Genomic DNA, 20,919 nt, shown 5'->3' on the forward strand with positions numbered 1-20,919 from the left:
TAATCCAATTAGATTTTTCATTTATAAACGTTCTTTTTTTCATAGTCTCATATTGTTTGCTTATTTTTGTGATTCCATCTTTATATTAAAAACATTACGTTCATCATTATTTTCAATTTTTTTTTACTTGGTAATTTCAATGTCTGGGTTTCTTGCAGTTCTAAATCCAGTAATTGACTCAGGCTCGTGGTGGCCTGTTTTCGCTGAGCATTTTGGTAATCTTTCACTGGAAGTTCCTAGGTGATCTCTGTCTGTAAAACATCTGGGGTCAAAATTGAAGATGCTTTTCTTTTTCTTCCTTTTTTTTGCTTTTTTTTTTTTGCTTTTTTTTTTTTTTTGCTTTTTTATGGCTGCACCCACACCTTATGGAGGTTCCCAGGCTAGGGGTTGAATCGGAGCTGTAGCCCCCAGCCTACACCACAGCCACAGCAATGCAGGATCCAAGCCACGTCTGCAACCTACACCACAGCTCACAGCAACGCCTGGTCCTTAACCCACTGCTAGGCCAGGGATCAAACCTGCAACCTCATGATTACCAGTCGGATTTGTTCCCGCTGTAGCACAACAGGAACTCCAAGGATGCTTTTCTTAGGAGGGAATTTGCATGGGTCTCTTTCCGGGCTGGGTCACGCTCACCTGGTCTCCACAGGCTCCTCACCGTGGTCCAGCAGTCTCCACTAGGCTCCTTCACTTTGTTGTGACCCAGCTCCCCAACTCTAAAGGGTGAAACACACTTGTTGCTGGGGACTTAAGTGTTGCTCAAGTTTCAGCTCAGAGGTGGTTTTGTTCCATTATTCCCTGCAAAAGACAACATCACAGTTGAGTTATGTGCATGATCTCATGGTTTTTTTTTATCAAAGCACTGGAAGTGGATGTCGCACAGGTGACCTCAGGCCTACGTGATGGTGCTGCTTGGCTGGTTGGGTGGGCGAAGAGCCCTGAGGCTCGGGGAGTTAGGAGCCTACGCAGGGCTCAGCGTGGACACTTAAAGGGTGCAGCTGATGTTCTCTGGGAAGTAAACACGTTAGAAAACAAACTGGAGGGAGTTCCTGTCGTGGCACAGTGGTTAACGAATCCGACTAGGAACCATGAGGTTGTGGGTTCGATCCCTGGCTTGCTCAGTGGATTAAGGATCCGGCGTTGCCGTGAGCTGTGGTGTAGGTTGAAGACACGGCTCAGATCCCACGTTCCTATGGCTCTGATGTAGGCCAGCGGATACAGCTCCGATTGGACCCCTAGCCTGGGAACCTCCATATGCCACAGGAATTGGCCCTAGAAAAAGCAAAAAAAAAGAAAAAAGAAGAAAGAAAACAAACTGGAGAAAGTTGGCCTAAGGCTCACATGGAGAGAGTTGAGGATGGAGGCTCAGTGGGGCCCTGGCTGTGGACTGAAGGTCCTTTGGGGGTTATTCTAGTCTAAAATTATGAAATACTTTTATCAAATTCACAAATGATAAAAGCAAGGTTTCTGAAATTTCATAAGGATAGGATATTTCCAGAGCTTCCTGTTAAATAAATTAAAAAAAAAAAAAATACAGGTTTCATAGTGACTCCTACTGTGGGATGAAATGCTTTTGTATAACTTTGAATTGTGGAGTGGTGCCCATTTTCTATCTATATCTTAAGAGAATGATAAAGGATTCTGAAGATTAGATGAAGTTTTGAAAAAATCAAAATAGCAGTAGATGAATATGACCCCAGCTATAGGATGTGTGAGAAAAAATTGGGAACTAGTTATTTCACTGAAAAAAAAAATTAGGGCAACTGCTTAATAACTGTCTTAAGGAGATGATAAAGGGTGCTCACCAGCTGTATTCCATTCTCTTAGGGGGAGAAACCAGTGTTTTCAAACCCCTCTGTGCCTATGTGCCGCCTCCAGGGTCTCCTTGAAAGGCACGTCTGGGTGGAGCCCAGGATTCTGTGTTTCTAACCAGCCCCAGGAGATGCCAGCACTGTTGCTCCTCCTGATACATTTTGAGTGGAAATGAGGCTGTGAATGAACAGACAGAAGATCCACAGTGGCTCAGTGTGGCTTTTACCGAACCAGCTGCCCAGGGCAGTCTGTGGCCTCCATCACTGTAGGAATAGAGCATCGTGTAAATAACTGCTGTAGTTGCAGTTCCCATTGCTACTCAGAGGGTTAAGAACCTGACCAGCATCCTGGAGGATGCAGGTTCAATCCCTGGCTTCTCTCAGTGGGTTAAAGGATCCAGTGTTGGAGTTCCCATCATGGCGCAGCGAAAACGAACCCAACTAGGAACCACGAGGTTGTGGGTTCGATCCCTAGCCACATTCAGTGGGTTAAGAATCCAGCATTGCCATGAGCTGTGGTGTAGGTCACAGATGTGGCTCAGATCTGGTGTTGCTGTGGCTGTGGCATAGGTCAGTGGCTATAGCTCCAATTAGACCCCTAAACTGGAACCTCCATATGCCACAGGTGCGGCCCTAAAAAAAAAAAGGACAAAAAGATAAAGGAGCCAGTGTTGCCACAAACTACAGCATAGGTCACAGATGCAGCTTGGATCTGGCATTGCTGGGGCTGGGGTATAGTCTTGCAGCTCTGATTTGACCCCTAGCCCGGGAACTTCCACGTGCCAGAGGTGCAGCCCCTAAAAAAGAGAGGAAGAAAAAAAAACAAAAACACCGTAATCATTCCTGGATGTGGTATGTTCCCAGGGTCCTCCCAGCTCTTTGAGTCTGATTTCATGTCAGTGAGGTTGTGCTTTTTCTAAATATGTTTATTTGATACATATTTTTAAAAACCTATATCCATGGAAACTTGCACAGATAGTAAAAATGTAGTGCAGGAGTTGCCATTGTGGCGCAGTGGAAATGAATCCGACTAGGAACCATGAGGTTGCAGATTCAATCTCTGGCCTCGCTTAGTGGGTTAAGGATCTGGCGTTGCTGTGAGCTGTGGTGTAGGTCACAGACGCAGCTCGGATCCCTTGTTGCTGTGGCTCTTGCGTAGGCTGGCGGCTACAGCCCCGATTGGACCCCTAGCCTGGGAACCTCCACATGCCGTGGGTGCGGCTCTAAAAAGCAAAAGATAGATAAAATATCACCCCAGATTTAGTGATTTTAATTTGATTTTTTGATGATTTGCTAGATTTATGTAAGAAAACAATAGCTATTTTTCATGAAACACATTAAGTTCAAGATTTCTAGGTTAATTTGGTCTTCTCTTGTTTGTAAGGCGTCAAAGAGTAAAATTTCTTTAGTTGACTTTCCCATTGTGTCACAGCTGCTACCTTTTGCAAAATTTGGAAAATACACATAAAAAGTGATAGTAATGGTATGAGTTCTCAAATAAGAACTCAGAATTGACCTTATTCCACTTCTTATTACCATCTTTAATGTCCTGCTAGTCTACAAGTGAATTAGAGTGTAGATTTCAAGAAATGAGGTTTCTCTTGATGATGGACCTGTCCTCTAGTTTGTTATTTACCATCTTGCCAGCCTAGGGTGTGTTCTTCTCTTTATTCCTCTGAATTTCATCCTTGTCTTAATGTTATATTTGTCTGTCAGCCACCATCCCGATGGTAACTATAGCTGTAATTGCCCAAAATGTAGGAAGGTAATTTCTTCATTATGTTGGTGGCCATTTGTGAGGTTGGAATTGGAAGTCTGGATTGATATTTTTTTCTGAAAGCCAAATGCCCTGTGATGTCTCTGAGGGAAATGATCAAACTCATGACATTTCCAAATTTTCAGCGCCACACCACAGCATGATGTATTTTTCTGAGCGTAAGGTATGATACCCTGGCTAGATCAGGAACCTTTCATTTTCACCACCTTGAAACTTACGCAGTTCATGTACTGGGTCAACCAAGAGATTTAAGATGGCCTCACTGGGCACAGTCTAAAGTTGAGGTTTTAAATAAATGCCAACATCAAGTCAGCATAGCACAGTGAGTGGTACTGGAGTTGAGAGGAGAGCGGGGTGGTCAAGAGTGGCCTTGGAGGAAACATGTCAAGCCTCAGAGGGAAGGTAGGATCGTAGATGGCGAAGAAGGTGGGAAGCAAGGCCCGGCAGGTCTTGGCGTTACGGTGAAGAGGTAGCATCTCCTGGGAAAAGGCCAGTTGCCCAGGGTGGCTGGGACCCACAGGACGTCACAGGCGTTACACTGGGAACTCTTAGGCTTACCACGGTGTGCGTGTCCTTGATTTCCACCACCACCGGCGTCCTGTCCCAGGACCTGAGATCTGTCCTGGGAGAACGAAGCAAGAATTTTGAGTCTGCTCAGTAAAGTGTGTTTTGGGTAAAGGAATCTGACAGCATCATAGCAGGGGAATTAGAGAGAAGCTGTAAGCGGAAAAGTATCTTGAGTTGAAAAGGGCCTTGACCAAAGTGGGAATCAGTCATGCATTAGCTTATTTTAATTACAGAAAGAAAAGAGCAGTTCCCGCTAAGGCATAGTGGGTTAAGAATCTGACTGCAGCAGCTTGGGTCGCCGCAGAGGCATCCCCAGCCCAGCCAGTGGTTAAAGGATCCAGGCTTGGGTTCAGTCCCTGGCCTGGGAACCTCCATATGCTACAGGTGTGGCTATAAGAAAAACATTTTTTTTAATTTAAAAAAAAGGTAACAAAAGCAGGTTATTTTATTATGTTAGGAACCTGTTGCAGTGTGAATGAACATCGCGTTATTTTTTTTTTCTTTGAGCATTTGGATGTGTCTTTGAAGGTACGAGACTGAGCCCCATCCCCTTCCTTTTGAGGCTGGGTTTCAGTCAGATGCCAGCTGGGCAGATGCTGTTCCCTGGGAGCCCCTGCAGCCTTGCTCCAGTTAATAGAGAGTAGATTTCATGTTAACCTGTTAGCAACAAAGAGATCTGGGGACAGGGCTATGGTTGTGTAGGAATGAGGCTTCAGATGAAGTTGAAACTAGTAAAGCTAAAGGAAGAAAATATTTACCACCTCACCTAACTAGTCTCTTTGGGGAGTGAGGTGTCAGGCCTAAGAGAATTTGGTAAATGGACAACATCTACTCTTGGCCGACTTGATGATATTGCCCTCTTTCATGATATTGAGCACATATAAGTGTTGGCCATTCCTCTCTGGGGAACTTCCTCTGCTCTTGGCTTCTGTTTCTCTCACGTCTGTGGTTTTTCTCCTTCTGGTTGCCACTTGAATGTGTCTGCTCCTTCCTCGCACTCTCTGAGTGTCTCAGTGATGGAGTGATCTGATCACAGTCATGTTTAAAAAGTTAATTCTGGGCAAGTGCAGAACAGGAAGGGCCTTGGGAGATGGTTCCGGCGCCTGAGGTCTTCCTGGGAAGAGGCGGGTCCAGGGAGAGCCCTGGGCGAGTATGCTGGTGGGGCCCTGGCAACGGGATACTGGGGTGGATGGCACGGGCGGTATAGCACCTGCTCTGGGCTCGCAGTGGTGGCTGCACTGTCCCTTGTGACACTTGGAAGGCCGTGGGATATGGGCGTGGAGCCAGGGACCTCGGAGAAGCAGTGTCGTCTGTCGTGGAGGGCGTGCTTAATTGCTGATTTTCTTCATAAGTGACTAGGGCTAAATGGAGGATATAGATTGTTTCCGCTGAACTGGGTTAGGACTGTCTGAAACTCATCATTGGCATTAGTCCTCAACATTTCAGCATCAGGATTCTAGGCCAAAGTGGCACAAAGCTATCTTTAGAAAAGATGTACAGCGTATCAAAGGGGTTAAGTAGTTTATCCCTCAGGGACTGTGTTATTGCTTAAGAATGAGGGGACTTACCTATAACCTTATTTCTCCAAAACATCATCGTGCAGTAACTCTGAGAGTACAGATTAAAGTATTATATCCCCTTTAGGTAGTACAGTAACTCAGATGCTCTTTTTAAAATGCTTGTCGGTTAATTTGAATTCAGTTTGCCAGTTAATTTGAATTATAGAAGTTTTATCCCCCATAGTTTGGAGTAGAGTGTTCCGGTTTTATCGTCTATGATCTTACATAACAACAAACGTGACTTGCATGTTCACAGTCTCCTTTTGTTGACTAAGTCTAACAACCACACTCGTGAGGAGTGTTTTTGTAAGTGTTTACAAGTCCCGCTTAGGTGCGACGAAGAAATCTCCCCTGGTCCAGCCAAGTGCAGTCTAATGACAGCTGGGGTCAAAAAAATTAATAGAACTTTTATGCTTACATTTCTCAAGTCTGCCCCAGAGGGGTAGTTAGAGCCTCATGTGAAATGAGAAAATTCAAGAAATTCCTTTGATTACTTTAGTGCAAAGTAAATATGTATGTTCTTGAAGAGTCGGCATGGATCTGTGGAAACAGTGGTCAGGGGGCCCTAGAATTGCTGAGGTCTGTGTTGAATCCCAGCTCTGCAGTGTCTGCCTGGGTGATCACCACCAAACGGTCTGACAAAAAGCTTTACCAGCTTTAAAGTGGGGGCAGTGAGAGTTCCCGTTGTGGCTCAGCAGTAACGAACCCAACTAGTATCCATGAGGATGCAGGTTTGATCCCTGGCCTCGATCAGTGGGTTAAGGATCCGGTGTTGCCATGAATTGCGATATATAGGTCGCAGACAAGGCTTGGATCCTGCATTGCTGTGGCTGTTGGCATAGTCTGGCAGCTGTAGCTCAGATTCCACTCCTAGCCTGGGAACCTCCACATGCCTCAGGTTTGGCCCTTTAAAAAAAAAAAAAAAAAATGGCGGGGGCAATAAAAACAAAGATCCCAACACTGATGCCTGCATGTGTTTCCAGCCTGTCCGTCTTAGCCACTGAGTCAAGTCTGTCTACTGTTTTAGGTTCTTGTTTTATTCCATGTCTGGCGGGAACAGTATTTTTACTACTTTTGTCTTTAAGGGAAAGAGTTGTTCTCTGATCACCTAGCTTCTCCATAGGCCCAGGATGAAGTTTGTCTCTTTACAGGCAGCCGTTTGGTAGCTCTCCGGATGACTTGCTGTGTCCACACCCTGCAGCGGAGTCTCCTAGTGATGAAGGCGCTCTCCTGGACCAGCTGTACTTGGCCTTGCGGAACTTCGATGGCCTGGAGGAGATTGACAGAGCTCTGGGGATCCCCGAACTGGTCAGCCAGGTGGGCCCAGAGACGGATGTTCTCCTGCTTACAGATTGCCTGCAGGATCCTGATCAGGATGCTTTCTTAGTTCCTAAGAAGCAGCTCTGTTTTCTCTCTCCCCCTCACCTTGTTCCTCCCACGTAAACTTTTGCCCAAGAATGGAAAATACTTGAGAATGCATTCTGCATGTAATTTGGGTTAACTGAGCTGAAAGGCATAAACTCAAGTCCCGCTTACCTAATGACAGGGAGGAACAGGCAAGGAGCACAGACACCAAGAACAGAACATTGCTGCCTCAGTGATCTAGAACCTTCCACCTCAAAACCAGCATCCTCTCATCTTGCATTTGTGGGCTAGTGATAGGAAGCGACTTGTGCAAGAAAACGTCCCACCTAAGTTAGCAGAAGTCATGCTATGGGTAGCTACCGTTTGTTGATCATTTTACATCCTCTGTGGATTTAGCCCACAGCAGTGTGGGGATACTTAGGCATCAATGGGAGTGTAAAGAAGTTATCCAGTCTTCATGCGCTTCTGTAGCTTCCCCTTCCTGGTAGCTGGCTGGTTACATAAAGTCATTAACTACTTTAAGAGTACCTTCTAGTGACAGTATAATAAATAACCTAATAGAGTCTCATAAATAACTTAGTACTTTACAAATCCGGCTACACAACTCAGCTTGTGTGAAGCAGGCTTCCTGGCTTCCTGTAGAAAGAGTAACCTGGAAAAACCGATCGCTGCTGTCTTCCTCTTTTCTCAGCACGAATCATCTTGATTTCTTATTGCTAAGAAGCACCTTCCAGGGTTCGGGCTGCTTCTTGGACATGTGACGTGTCTGAGGATCTGTGAGAAGGGTGTTGCAGAGTCACGGAGACTTCTCCGAAGCATTCAAAATAGTCTTGTCATAATTCCCACCTTCGGCAGACATAAGTAGGAGTTAAAACTTGTCGATTCATATTGAGAGCAGCAGAATGGAAAGAAATGACGAGGTTGCATGATATAACCTGAAATAAATCAAGAAAGGAAAATGGAGTTGAAGTATTTCCTGTGTGTCTAGTTTGCTTTGCCTTTAGTGCTAGTGAGACTTTAGCCTTCTGGGTTGTCGTCCCTGAGTTGTTTCTAAGGACCTCTTGGCTACACCCACGGCAGGCGGAAATTCCCAGGCCAGGAATCAAACCAGAGCCACAGCAGTGACACTGCTGGGTCCTTATCCAGCTGAGCCACAAGGAAATTCCTAAGTGATACTTAAAAATGTGATTCTTGGGAGTTCTCATTGTGGCGCAGTGGGTTAAGAATCCGACTGCAGCAGCTCAGGTCACTGCGGAGGTGTAGGTTTGCCCGGGAACTTCCATATTCTGTGGGTGCAGCCATTAAAAATAAATAAAAGTGTGAGTCTGGGAATTGCTTTTATCAAAATTGGTATCATTTCATCATTTAATATGTTTAATATCTTTTTTCACTCATTTATGTTGTTTCTATTTTATGTCATCAAATCCATCATCCTTATGATATCATTAAACTGAATTATAGGGATATGATTATTAGGCAGCATCAGGGGAAACGTAGAATACGGATGGACCTTATTTGTATTCATTGGAATTGTGTGTCTTCTTTAAAAATGAAAATTAAACTCTCTCCCTGTTAAAGATGGGCAAATATTGAAAGTTCTGAGGTGCTTTTGTGGTGCAGTGAGAGCAGTAGTTCAGACTATCACAGACAGAGGACTGAGCCCAGTTCTCAGGGTCAACGGACGGGGTCAGAGCCCAGGACTTGGTGGCCCCAGGCGCTGCTCTAACGTGGGCAGACTGGTTTGGGGAAGGCCTCAGACCTTACGAGGCTAAAGCGAACCTGAGCGAGGGCTTTGCTGTCGGCTCCTCCGTCTCTCTCTCAGGAGGTTTGCAGCAGAGGGAAGAGGGGAATGAACCCGGGGCTCCCTGCTGCTCTGCACAGAGTCAGCAGGGCCACCTGGGTCTGTGCTCCCCTGCAGAGGCTCTGGGTTTTCTACCCCTGCCACATCCTGACCCAGATAGATAGGTAGCCCTAAGAGGTCAAGAATGACGAACACACTGAATGTGTCTAGTTCGGAAAGAGGACGGCAGCAAAATGTGCGACCTGTAGGGAATCCCAACAACCCTAGAGAACAGTCAGACCCGGGCAGTGAGTGCATCCCACTGGGGAGCAGCTCAGGTCCTAAATCACAGCCTGAAGGAGCCCACTCCCTATCAGCCAGACAGGCTTGCTGCAGTTTGGGCATTTCTGCCAGCCTCAGTTTTGTTATCTGCAAAATGGGAATAATAGGGTCGGCACCCCAGCCGGGTACCCAGGCGGCTAAGTCAAGTGATTTCTGCACGTGCGACAATCAGTCCCGAAACGTAAAGCATCCGTTTCCAGGGTGTTTTCCTTTGCATCTTCAAGCCCAGCTCAGTCTGACTGGTGGCAGGAGTAGAGGCACCCGTAGTGCCGGCCCATCTCCCTCCTTGGGAAGGGGTATTGCTGCCAGTCAGGTTTTTGCCTCATGTAGCTGGATCTTTTGAACAAAGAAGCGTCTTCTAGGAAGACAGGTGCAGGCAGGCTAGCAGCACCTTTGTGTAGTAAGTGCAGTGGAAGAAGCGAGGGAAAACGGCCTTCGAGACACGCTGCATTTTCGGTGGTTTATTTACTTGCTTCTCATCTGGCGGCTGTTTCTTCAGAGCCAGGCCGTGGATCCGGAGCAGTTCTCCAGTCAGGACTCCAACATGATGCTGGAGCAGAAAGCCCCCGTATTCCCACAGCAGTACGCGTCTCAGGCACAAATGGCCCCGGGCAGCTACGCTCCCATGCAAGACCCAAACTTCCACACCATGGGCCAGCGGCCGAGTTATGCCACCCTCCGCATGCAGCCCAGACCGGGCCTCAGGCCCACGGGCCTAGTGCAGAACCAGCCCAACCAGCTGAGGCTCCAGCTGCAGCATCGCCTCCAAGCACAGCAGGTGTGTTCCTGGCCAGTGCCTGGAAAGTCGGGGGCAGGTGGGGTGGGGATGAGATGCCGTGACCACTGGGGGTCCTTTTGGAGGCCTCAGTCTCATTCTGTCCTTTCTGTGAGGGTGAATGCATTTCCGCAGCTGTTCTACAACTTCATGCTCTTTTCTGCTTTACCTCATTCTCTGCTTTCTTTCTCTTTCCCCTCCAGCGTAGAGCTGCTCTCTGAGCCTCAGTGTTCGTATCTGGGAAATGGGCTTGTTGTACAGTCTAGGCTAACGTGTTTGTGTTTATGGGCGCAGCACAATCTCTGGCCCAAAGCACCCAGAACCAGGGTAGTTCCTGCTATTAGTCCTGCCTTGTGACAGAAACTGTCACCTTTGGCAGGATGGTGGCAGAGGGACACTGCCTTGTGGAATGCCCATTTAGTTCAAGAAGATGTGATCTCCATGAAACAAGCCTGGACAGATTCTGTAATATAGTAAATCTGTAAATATAGTAAATCTCTCATTTTTATCCCTGTGCCTTTTTCCTCATCTTCCACCGGGCCTCCTCTTCTCATCCTTCTCCCTTCTCCTTTAATAGTGTGTTCTCCAAATAGTCCACAGTAACTTCTCAGTTTTAAGCCACGGGAAACCTCACTGATAACAGCTTACCAGGGAATTCAGCCGCAAACCATGTCTTTTCAATACCCAGCAGGTGTCAGGTTGGGGATGGGGCCGGGGGGTTCTGGAGGAAGGTGATTTGAAATAAAATATATTCTGTTTAAAAATGTATTGATTGCTATGTGTATGCATTTAGAATCGCCAGCCACTTATGAATCAAATCAGCAATGTTTCAAATGTGAACTTGACACTGAGGCCTGGCGTACCCACACAGGTAAGGAACAGACCCACTGTCAGCTTTCCCTGTATCTACTTTCCTCCTCGTCATCACTCCCTCCTTGACCTCCCACACAGAGTGACTTAGAAGGCCATGCACAGACCCAGACACACACCATGGGTGTCGTGACATTCAGTTATCTCTCTGTTCTGTCGCCTTTGTGGTTCCCACCTCATCAATGCCATTTTCATTGCCAGGCACAGTCAGTTACCATTATTCGCGTTGGCCGTGTTATGTAAATTTACCTGAGTTAGCCATTATTGAACCCTGGCTCCTAGGAGAAATAAAGGCTAGGTTCCTGTGAGCCTCTGGTCACATTTTCATTAGTCAGTATGTTTCTGTTTGAGGACACTTTTTGTTTAATATATGTTGTTGATTCATTAACATTGACCTCACAGCCAGCAGCACCGGAACTCATGCCTGAATGAAGCTCATCTAACTCACAGACTCTCCATGAGGCACCTCACAGCCTCCTGTGCCCAGGACACCTGGCAGCACCGTTTAAATAGCAAAATCCCCAACAAAAAGCACAGCAGTGTGAAAAACTTGGAAATAAATAGTCCCCCGCAGGGACACTTGTTTGTGGTAGGAGAGCTGGAACAGGAAGGCCTTGTCGCCTGGCTCCGCCTCTGGCAGGGATATGCACGCAGGGCCTCTCTCAGGTTTTGCTGCTCCGCAAGTGTCTGTAAATGACGACCATGCTGTGCGTTTTGGGGTTTTGGTGACAGATACATGTGAGTGGGTTGGCAGGCTCACCAGTGCAGCATCCATGAATTGGGGGGGGGGCGGTGACTGTACATCACAAGGACCCAGGCCCAGCCTTGTGCTGCTCCCTTCCCCCCGGGCATTGGGTGCTTCCATCCTGGCCTCCCTCGCTCTCCCACTCCCTACGGTCCACCTTTGCTTCCTGCCACTGTTCAGCCTTTTCTGAAGTACTTCCAAGCCACCTTTTGGCACAGTGACGTGGTTTCCCTTTAGACTTGTATGTCCCTCGGTGGGACTATAAAGTCCCATCCTTGAGGTTTCTGTCACAGAGTCTTCCAGCCAGGACCTGTGGGGACCTTTAGTGAACTGTGTCCTCCCAGTTAGTTGATACTAACATCGACGCCCCCCCCACCGTAAGTTGTTGCCAAGTTTCAGAGTCACCGTCTCTGCAGATCTCAGAAGCTCACATTCTCAGCCACTGGTTTTTCAACCCCAAATGTCTTATTTTCCAAACAATTTTGCTCACAACAGTACCCATCATTCTTCTATTTCTAATAGACGGTTTGTTTATCCATCTTCCCACCCCCCCAATGTCTCCCTCTGTGTATTGCCCCCCATCCAGGCACCTATTAACGCCCAGATGTTGGCCCAGAGGCAGAGGGAAATCCTGAACCAGCACCTTCGACAGAGACAAATGCATCAGCAACAGCAAGTTCAGCAGCGAACCCTGATGATGAGAGGGCAGGGGTTGAACATGACACCCAGCGTGGTGGCTCCTGGTGGCGTGCCGGCAGCCATGAGCAACCCCCGGCTTCCCCAGGCAAACGCACAGCAGTTTCCGTTCCCTCCAAACTACGGTACTGGGCTTAGCACCCACCCGCACCTTTCACCAGCGGGTCCCCTAGTCCTGGGTCACAGCTCTTTGCATGGCTCCCAGATGGATGTGGCCGACCAGGGGTGCTAGAAAACCTGGGAGGGCAGGTGGGGCCCAGCAGGAGTGCCCAGGTCCAGCTTGGCACCCTTCAGCCCCAGCTTAGGTTCCACCTTTTCTCCAAGCACAGGCCTGACTTTAAGGATGACCAAAGCAGGCATGTGTGCACAGAGTGCAACAGCCGCTGAGCATGTGAGAGTGTGAGAGAGAGTGTGTGTGAGTATGTGTGTGTACATGCACCTGCAGAGACAGAAACACCTCTGAATCTGACTCACATAAATCAGTAGATATATACAAAGTGTTGAATGGCATATGTTGTCCTCAGTATGACATTCTACAGCTTCTGAAAAATAAAGGCTCTCAATGTTATACCAAATCATTAATGAATTGGCAGTTCTTGAGAAGTGCTCTACAGAAACCACAGTGGACACCCTCTTAGTTGTCTTCGTATTGATTTGTTGTTTCATGTCAGTCTTAAGAGGCAAGTGTGCAGTGCAATAGACATTAATATTTGTGTGCATGTCCTATTCAATTAATAGTTGAATATTAATAAAAGTAAGTGCTTACACCCAGGTAATCCTCAAAATGACTTTCCCTGTCTTCCTCCAGCGTTATCTATAAATAACTACCAAGTCTTTTTGATGCTTAACCTCACATCTCCTATATCTTTAAAGAAACAGAAAGATAATGTGTAGCTTTTTCCTATGTGATCTTAAGCCTTTCTTTTATAGCTAATTAAAGTATTAATTAAATATTCACGTTTAACACATCTTCTAGGCAAAAATGGGCTTGTCATCCCTGAAATTTTATAAGAAGCTGCCTCCTTTGTTTCCTCTTTCCCTCCCTTTCCTTTTTGACAGCTTAGAAATGTCTGCTAAAAGTTCTTTCTTCCCTTCTAGTGTAAATGCCATTTGCCTCGAAACCGAACAAGAAGCTTACACTGAAATTTCTTTTTCATATGCTTGCTGACCTTGTAGAGCACTGAAGTATTGTAGAGCCCTTTATAAAGATAAAACAAGCTAAGAGCTAATGCAGTTGCTTATTTTTAAAAATGTATTAATCTCATCATAAAATAACCTGAGGTAATTTAATAAAAAATTACCCAGTGTTGGCTTTTTATATATAGCTGAACTTTAATCCAGTTTAATTCAATTGTAGCGACATAGAAACATTTAAAGACTTCCTTGTCAAAGAGAAATATACATATTTGACTCATTCTTGATTTGGAAAGGGATGTGAGGAAAGAATGGTATTTCCAGAGTTCCCGTTGTGCCTCAGTAGGTTAAGAACCCGACATAGTGTCTATGAGGATGCAGGTTCCATCCCTGGCCTCACTCAGTGGGTTAAGAATCCAGCTTGGCTGCAAGCTGTGATGAAGGTTGCAGATGTAGCTCAGACCGTGTGTGGCTGTGGCTGTGGTGTAGGCTGACAGCTGCAGCTCCAGTTCCACCTGGGCCTGGGAACTTCCATGTGCTGCAGGTGCGGTCCTAAAAAGAAAAAAAAATGATTTTCTGATTTTCTGTGTGTATTCGATTTGAATGTTCTCTTCCCCTAACCCCACCCCCACTATCTGGATGATAAAACTAACACTTTCCTTTGGATTTCTGTTCTGGTTTTTAAGGAATGAGTCAGCAGCCAGATCCAGGCTTCACGGGGGCTGCCGCACCCCAGAGCCCTCTGATGTCGCCCCGAATGGCGCACACGCAGAGCCCCATGCTGCAGCAGTCTCAGCCCAACCCTGCCTACCAGGCCTCCTCGGACATGAACGGCTGGGCGCAGGGGAGCATGGGTGGAAACAGGTGTGCCGCGTAGCTGAGCCTTTTTGATATAAATGATCTCCAGGGACTCTTTCTGTAGCCCACCTGGCTCTCTTCTGCTTCTTTGCTCAAGCAAGAGATACCAAGTCAACTGCAAAGGAAGCCAGTCTACTTTTCCTAGAGCAGGAGAATTTCCGAAACTTTAGCTTAGTGTTTTTTCCTTGGAAGTGGAAAGAAAGAACTCTCCTAAGAAGATAGCACCTGGTGAAGCGGTATCGGACCCAACTTGTATCCATGAGAATGCGGGTTTGATCCCTGGCCCTGCTCAGTGGGTTAAGGATCCAGCATTGCCATGAGCTGTGGTGTAGGTCACAGACGTGGCTCGGATCCTGTGTTGCGTTGCTATGGCTCTGGTGTAGGCAGCTACAGCTCCAATTAGGGAACCTCCATATGCTGCGGGTGTGGCCCTAAAAAGAAAGAAAAAAAAAAGAATGTAGCACCCCCATCAATTTATGATGGAAACTGCTATGGAAAACAGTGGCTAGAAGCCATTCTCTACTGTTGCATGTAATGAAAGCAAATGAAAATCTTGTCTGGTGCAGACATGAAAGTGGGAAATATCCTTGCAGGCCTTCATGATTTCATTAGGAAAGCTAAGAGCATAGGGGCTCCTGCAGCTTCTCTGAGTGCTTCCCCTGCTATTTCTGACTTCTATCCTCTAGCTGTCCTGCCCTGGGTCCTTTCAGCCTAGATGTATTCATCCTGGAGTAAATGCCTGAGCAACAGTTCCTCGAAACTCCTTACCAATTTGCCCTAGGGCTCTGACGTTTTCATCTTTCACTGTATTTCTAGCATGTTTTCACAACAGTCCCCACCACACTTTGGACCGCAAGCGAACACCAGCATGTACAATAACAATATGAACATCAGTGTATCCATGGCGACCAGCACAGGTGGGATGAGCAACATGAACCAGATGACAGGACAGATCAGCATGACCTCAGTGACCTCCGTGCCTACGTCAGGGCTGTCCTCCATGGGTCCCGAGCAGGTGAGGCCACCTCGGGGAAGCTGCCCGTGCTCTTTCTGCGTGAAGTGTATCTCTCCATGTGTTTAACATCTGCCATCACTTTCCGCATTTATTTTGTAGAGTGTTTTTTCACCTTCCCATCTTTCCACCACTTGTATGGGTGCAATTAATGGAAATACTTGTTAATGACAAAATAAACATGAAAACATCCCTGACTGCTCGAAAACTGTTTAAAATATTTCTTAACTTTTTTTGGGGGGGAGGGGGGGCTGCACTCCTTAGTCTGTGGAAGTTCCCAGGCCAGGGATATGGCCTGAGCCACTGAAGTGGCAACACCAGATCCTTAACCCTCTGTGCCACAAGAGAACGCCTTAACTTTTCTTGTCTTCTAAGTTTTTCTCTTATGTGAGGGATTTCGTGATATCTAAAACAAATCTCAGGCATCCCCTGGTAGCTCAGTGGGTTAAGGATCGAGCATGGTCACTGCTGTGGTGCAGGTCCGATCCCTTGCCCAAGAATTTCCAAAAATAAATCAATGAATAAAATGAATCAGAAAGTGGAATGGTGAACTGTGCTTTTTTAAAACAGTTTTATTTCTGGGAATTCCCGCTGTGGCACAGTAGGTTAAGGATCTGACTTCAGGGGCAAGGGCCACTGCAGAGGCTCGGCTTCCATCCTAGCCTGACACAGTGGGTTAAAAGATCTGTCATCCCTGCAGCTGCAGCATAGGTCACAACTGTGGCTAGTATTCAGTCCCTTGCCTGAAAACTTCCATATGCTACGGATGTGGCCATAGAGTAAAAAAAAAGTTTTATTTTTGGATTTTTAAGAACCATTTTTTTTGTTTTTTTTTGTTTTTTGTTTTTCTATTTTTTTTAGGGCTGCACTCACGGCATATGGAGGTTCCCAAGCTAGGGGTCCAATTGGAGCTGTAGCTGCTGGCCTTTACCGCAGCCACATCAGTTCCGAGCCATATCTGTGAGCTACACCACAACTCACAGCAACACTGGATCCTTAACCCACTGGGCAAGGCCAAGAATCGAACCCACAACCTCATGGTTCCTAATTGGATTCATTTCTTCTGCACCACGATGGGAACTCCAAGGACTGATTTTTTTTTTTTTTTTCTAAACATAAAACCTGGTGAAAGGCAAATACCAAACTACCTGCCATCCAATTACCTTTTTAAATTTTTTTTATTTTTTTAGGGCCGCACTGCGGCATATGGAAGGTCCCAGGCTAGGGGTTGAATCTGAGCTGTAGCCACAGGCCTATACCACAGCCACAATAAGGCCAGATCCAAGCCAAGTTTTCAACCTATCACACTGCTCATGGCAACACCGGATCCTTAACCCACTGAGCGAGGCCAGAGATTGTACCTCATGGATCCTAGTCAGGCTCGTTACCATTGAGCCATGACAGGAACTCCCCAGTTAGCTTTAAATGAGAGTTCATTTGTGCAGGGAGGCACACAGACTATCCGAAAGCTACTCTTTAGCATCTTTGAGATGTGAATTATCTGAGTTTTCTCTTTTTTTTTCTTTTTTTTTTTTTTTTTGGTCCATTCTTTTTTAATAATTCTTTTTTGTGTTGAATAATATTGAAATGATTCTGCCATCCCTGCCTTCCTGATGCCTAAATACACACCAGCCTCACTTTAGCAAATAGACTCAAAGCCCTTAATATCTTAGGCATCCAGCCTGGGGTTCAGAAATCTGAGGTGGCCTAATCCAGAGGTAAAGATAATTGTTTAACAATTTGTGAACTGTATTAAAGAAGACATTATTTTTATTTTTTTTATTTTTTTATTTTATTTTTTTGTCTTTTTGCCTTTTCTAGGGCCACTCCCGTGGCATATGGAGGTTCCCAGGCTAGGGGTCCAATCGGAGCCGTAGCCACGGGCCTACTCCAGAGCCACAGCAACGCTGGATCCGAGCCTCATCTATAACCTACACCACAGCTGACGGCAACGCCGGATCCTTAACCCACTGAGCAAGGGCAGGGACCAAACCCGAAACCTTACAGTTCCTAGTCGGATTCGTTAACTACTGCACCACGAAGGGAACTCCAAGAAGACAATTATTTTTAAAGTGCACAAAATGCTTGGCGTTCTACTATCTCAGTAGTTTATGCAACATATTGATATGGCAAGAGCCCTAAATCTTATTTCAGATTTGGAGAAATTGACGCATGGCAAGTTTTTTTGTTTGTTTTAGGAGTTCTTTTTTTGTTTGTTTTGGGAGTTCTTTTTATTTGTTTTTTGGAGTTTTTTTGTTGTTGTTTTTGACCGAGCCCATGGCATATGAAAGTGGCCAGGGATTGAACCCACACCATTGCAATCCAAGCCACTGCAGTGACAATGCCAGATCCTTAACCTGATGCACCACAAGAGAAGTCCGAGGCATAGAAAGTTTTCATGAATTAACCAATAAGTCATTAACAGCACAATAAATTTCCGTTAGATCATGATTTGTGAGTGAGCATGGTGAAAATTTTAACTAGATCTGTTTAACCCTGATGTTAGTAAAGGATAGTTTGCATGAAAATTTACTATATCTTACAATACCTCTGTTTTATTCTATGAAAAGGTGATTAATAAAAATGCAATGTGATGCATGAGAAAATTTAAAGCCCTTTGCAATTTAAGAAGGCTCTACGCACATGTGTAATAATAATTAGTATAGTTCAGATGATGGTGGCTAAATGCTTATTTGTATAAATTCAACATAAGGAAATATAGACATTCTTCTTTTCAGTGGAGAAAATAACAGTGTAGATGTTGAATTTTCTACAAAAATGGGCCACTGGTAGTTCCTGATTTGCGTTCTGGGGCAAGTGTTATTTGTAAAAGAAGTGTACAGGAGTTCCCGTTGCGGCGCAGTGGAAATGAATCCAACTAGGAACCCTGAGGTTTCGGGTGCAATCCCTGGCCTTGATCAGTGGGTTAAGGATCTGGTGTTGCCATGATCTGTGGTGTAGGTCGCAGACATGGCTTGGATCTGATATGGCTGTGGCTGTGGTGTAGGCAGCTCCAATTCAGCCCCTAGCCTGGGAACCTCCATATGCCACAGGTGTGGCCCTAAAAAGGTTTAAAAAAAAAAAAAAAGTGAACATGTTAAGGCAGAAGAATGTTTCTAACATTATCGTCTCTTGAATTTCTAGACAGAATGCAAATAAAATTTCATTTTGAAGGCAGCTAGTCTATTATAAGCATTTATTTTCATGTTCCTCCATTCTCCCGCCAGAGTATACACATGGGAGAGTAAATAAAGTAGCCACTTTTACGTAGTCCTTTCCCCCCCAATTCTCATCCTCAAAACAAAGAAGGCTGGTGGTTGGTTGTTTCTCAGTGCACTTCTGGATGTCTCACTGAATGAAGCCCTGTCTTGTCGCCCTCAGGTTAATGATCCTGCTCTGAGGGGAGGCAGCCTGTTCCCAAACCAGCTGCCTGGAATGGATATGATTAAGCAGGAGGGAGATGCATCACGGGTAAGAAGCAGCAGAGAAATGAATGTGTGAACATGAATATTTTATAGATTAAAATTCGCATAGCTACATTGTCAGCCAGTAGATTGTAGAGAGTAGTGTGATTCTCGTGGTTTTTTAAAGAATATGTTTACCTGACATACAATGGTTTTTGTGTGAATAATTATTTATTTGAGCTGATGGTAGCTTATGAATTAAGAACACCAGTCTTGCCCTGGAATGAAATTATTCTAGCAAAGCAAAAAACAAAGTAGCAAAGAAATAGTCATGTTTGGGAGTTCCCGTCGTGGCTCAATCCCTGGCAGGAGCAGAGACGTCAGGTGCTGATGCCTGATAAACCTAAATTGGAAAAACAGGGTTAGGATCACAGAAAGCAACTTTGGCACAGACAGGGTGTCCTCTCTATCGGAAGTGCCTCTCAGGTCCGTGGTGGGATTCTCTGTCACCATCTAGCCTGGCCATTTTTACCCCCTTCACTTCCTGTTTTTTTCCAGTCCCCCTCTTGCATCTGCCTTATCCATCTATACTTTGTTCATGCTGAATGTTAAGGCCAGAAAAACACCTGTCTCCAGCAGAGAAGAATGTGTGCTGCACACACCCTAACCCATGAATCTTGTCACTTGTCACCACATTGCTGATGTGCACCAAGAGGATCCCATTGTCCTCTTCCTAGGTGTCTGGATGGACCCCGGCCGCTGTTGCTGTGAACCACAAAACTCTCTTTCCAGAATTTTTATTGGTGATCAGATCAGATTCTATTTGAACTAGAAACCACTGTGATCCTTTTTTTCTTTCTTTTTTTTTTTTTTTTTTTGCTTTTTGGGGCTGCACTTACGGCATATGGAAATTCCCAAGCCACAGCCACATGGGACCCGAGTCACATCTGTGACCTACACCACAGCTCATAGCAGCACCACATCCTTAACCCACTGAGCAAGGCCAGGGATCAAACCTGCATCCTCATGGTTATTAGTCAGGTTCTTTACTGCTGAGCCACAATAGGAACTCCAGTTCTGTCTCATTTTAAGCAGAGCTAGGATAGATTACCATGAATTTACCAAAAACTAGAGAAGGGCAGTTATTTTATTTAACCCAAAGATTCTTCCTTTCACAAGGACTTATCACAGTGTTCCTTTATATTTTGCATGTATTTAAATATATTAAAATTGAGTTTACTACTCAGCCACCTGGTTCTTGCATAAAGAAAGTATAATTCTACTTTTATTTACTAGTGTTTTGGAAATTGAACATTAGCTAGAATCAGCTTTGAGTTGATGATAAAGTGATGATAGTGATGATGACACTTACTAGCCTTTACTCGGCCCCAGGAACGATTTAAGTTTCCATTTGCCATTTTGTTTAATCCCCACAGCAGCCCTAAGGAATGGTAGTGCTGCGTTCTCTCTGTCCAGACCAGCTACCAGCTGCGTATTCATGTCAGCCTGTGTGGAAGATCTGCCTTGAAGTTTCCACAGACCTCAGTACATCTCAGTAGATTTTTTTTTTTCCAGACTAACTGGAAAACTGAAGGATTTTTTTCATATTTCAGTCAGAGCCATGGGGTATTTCCACATAAAACAATATAAGAGACAACAAACTAGAAATAAATATGTTCAGGGTTATACTATAGAGAAAAGTACATTAAGTACTCTCTGAGTTCCCTGGTGGCCTGGTGGGTTAAGGATCCAGTATTGTCACTGCTGGGGCTTGGGTTCAGTCCCTGGCCTGTGAACTTGCATATGCTATGGGCACAACCAAATGAATAAATTAATAAAAATGCTTAATTTTTTTAAAGTATTCTGGAAAGTTCCCACTGTGGTGCAGTGGGTTAAGAATCCAGCTGCAGCGGCTCAGGTTGCTTTGGAGGCTTGGGTTCAATCCCCAGCTGGCACAGTGCGTTAAAGATCCTACATTGCCCCTGCTGAAGTATGAAGTCACAGCTGAAGCTCAGATTCATGCCCTGTCCTGGGAACTTCCATATGCTGCAGGTGCAGCCTTTTAAAAATATATATATATATATTCTTCTCCAAGAGAAAACATACTCAGATTTTTTAAGCTTGGGAGAATTGTGCACCTACCCAGGTTCCACTTTTGACCACTAGAACTCAGGATCTGGCGAGAGCTTCCCTGGACCCCTTCTCAAGGTGCTTTAGTGAAATA

At 45.5% G+C, this 20,919-nt stretch overlaps 1 protein-coding gene across 5 annotated transcripts in view; it reads left to right on the forward strand.

The window, feature by feature from the left end:
• The window catches only part of NCOA2 (nuclear receptor coactivator 2), a 295,381-nt gene that overhangs the window by 268,780 nt on the left and 5,682 nt on the right, over positions 1 to 20,919 (forward strand). For all 5 annotated transcript variants that reach the window (XM_047783775.1, XM_047783780.1, XM_047783777.1 and 2 more), the window contains 7 exons: positions 6,866 to 7,031; positions 9,701 to 9,979; positions 10,770 to 10,847; positions 12,178 to 12,412; positions 14,108 to 14,285; positions 15,096 to 15,294; positions 18,673 to 18,762. In XM_047783775.1, the coding sequence (XP_047639731.1) occupies positions 6,866 to 7,031; positions 9,701 to 9,979; positions 10,770 to 10,847; positions 12,178 to 12,412; positions 14,108 to 14,285; positions 15,096 to 15,294; positions 18,673 to 18,762 (1,225 nt within the window). The remainder of the gene's footprint in view (positions 1 to 6,865; positions 7,032 to 9,700; positions 9,980 to 10,769; positions 10,848 to 12,177; positions 12,413 to 14,107; positions 14,286 to 15,095; positions 15,295 to 18,672; positions 18,763 to 20,919) is intronic.

The sequence above is a fragment of the Phacochoerus africanus genome, chromosome 6 (assembly GCF_016906955.1).
Source record: "Phacochoerus africanus isolate WHEZ1 chromosome 6, ROS_Pafr_v1, whole genome shotgun sequence".
Taxonomy (NCBI): domain Eukaryota; kingdom Metazoa; phylum Chordata; class Mammalia; order Artiodactyla; family Suidae; genus Phacochoerus; species Phacochoerus africanus.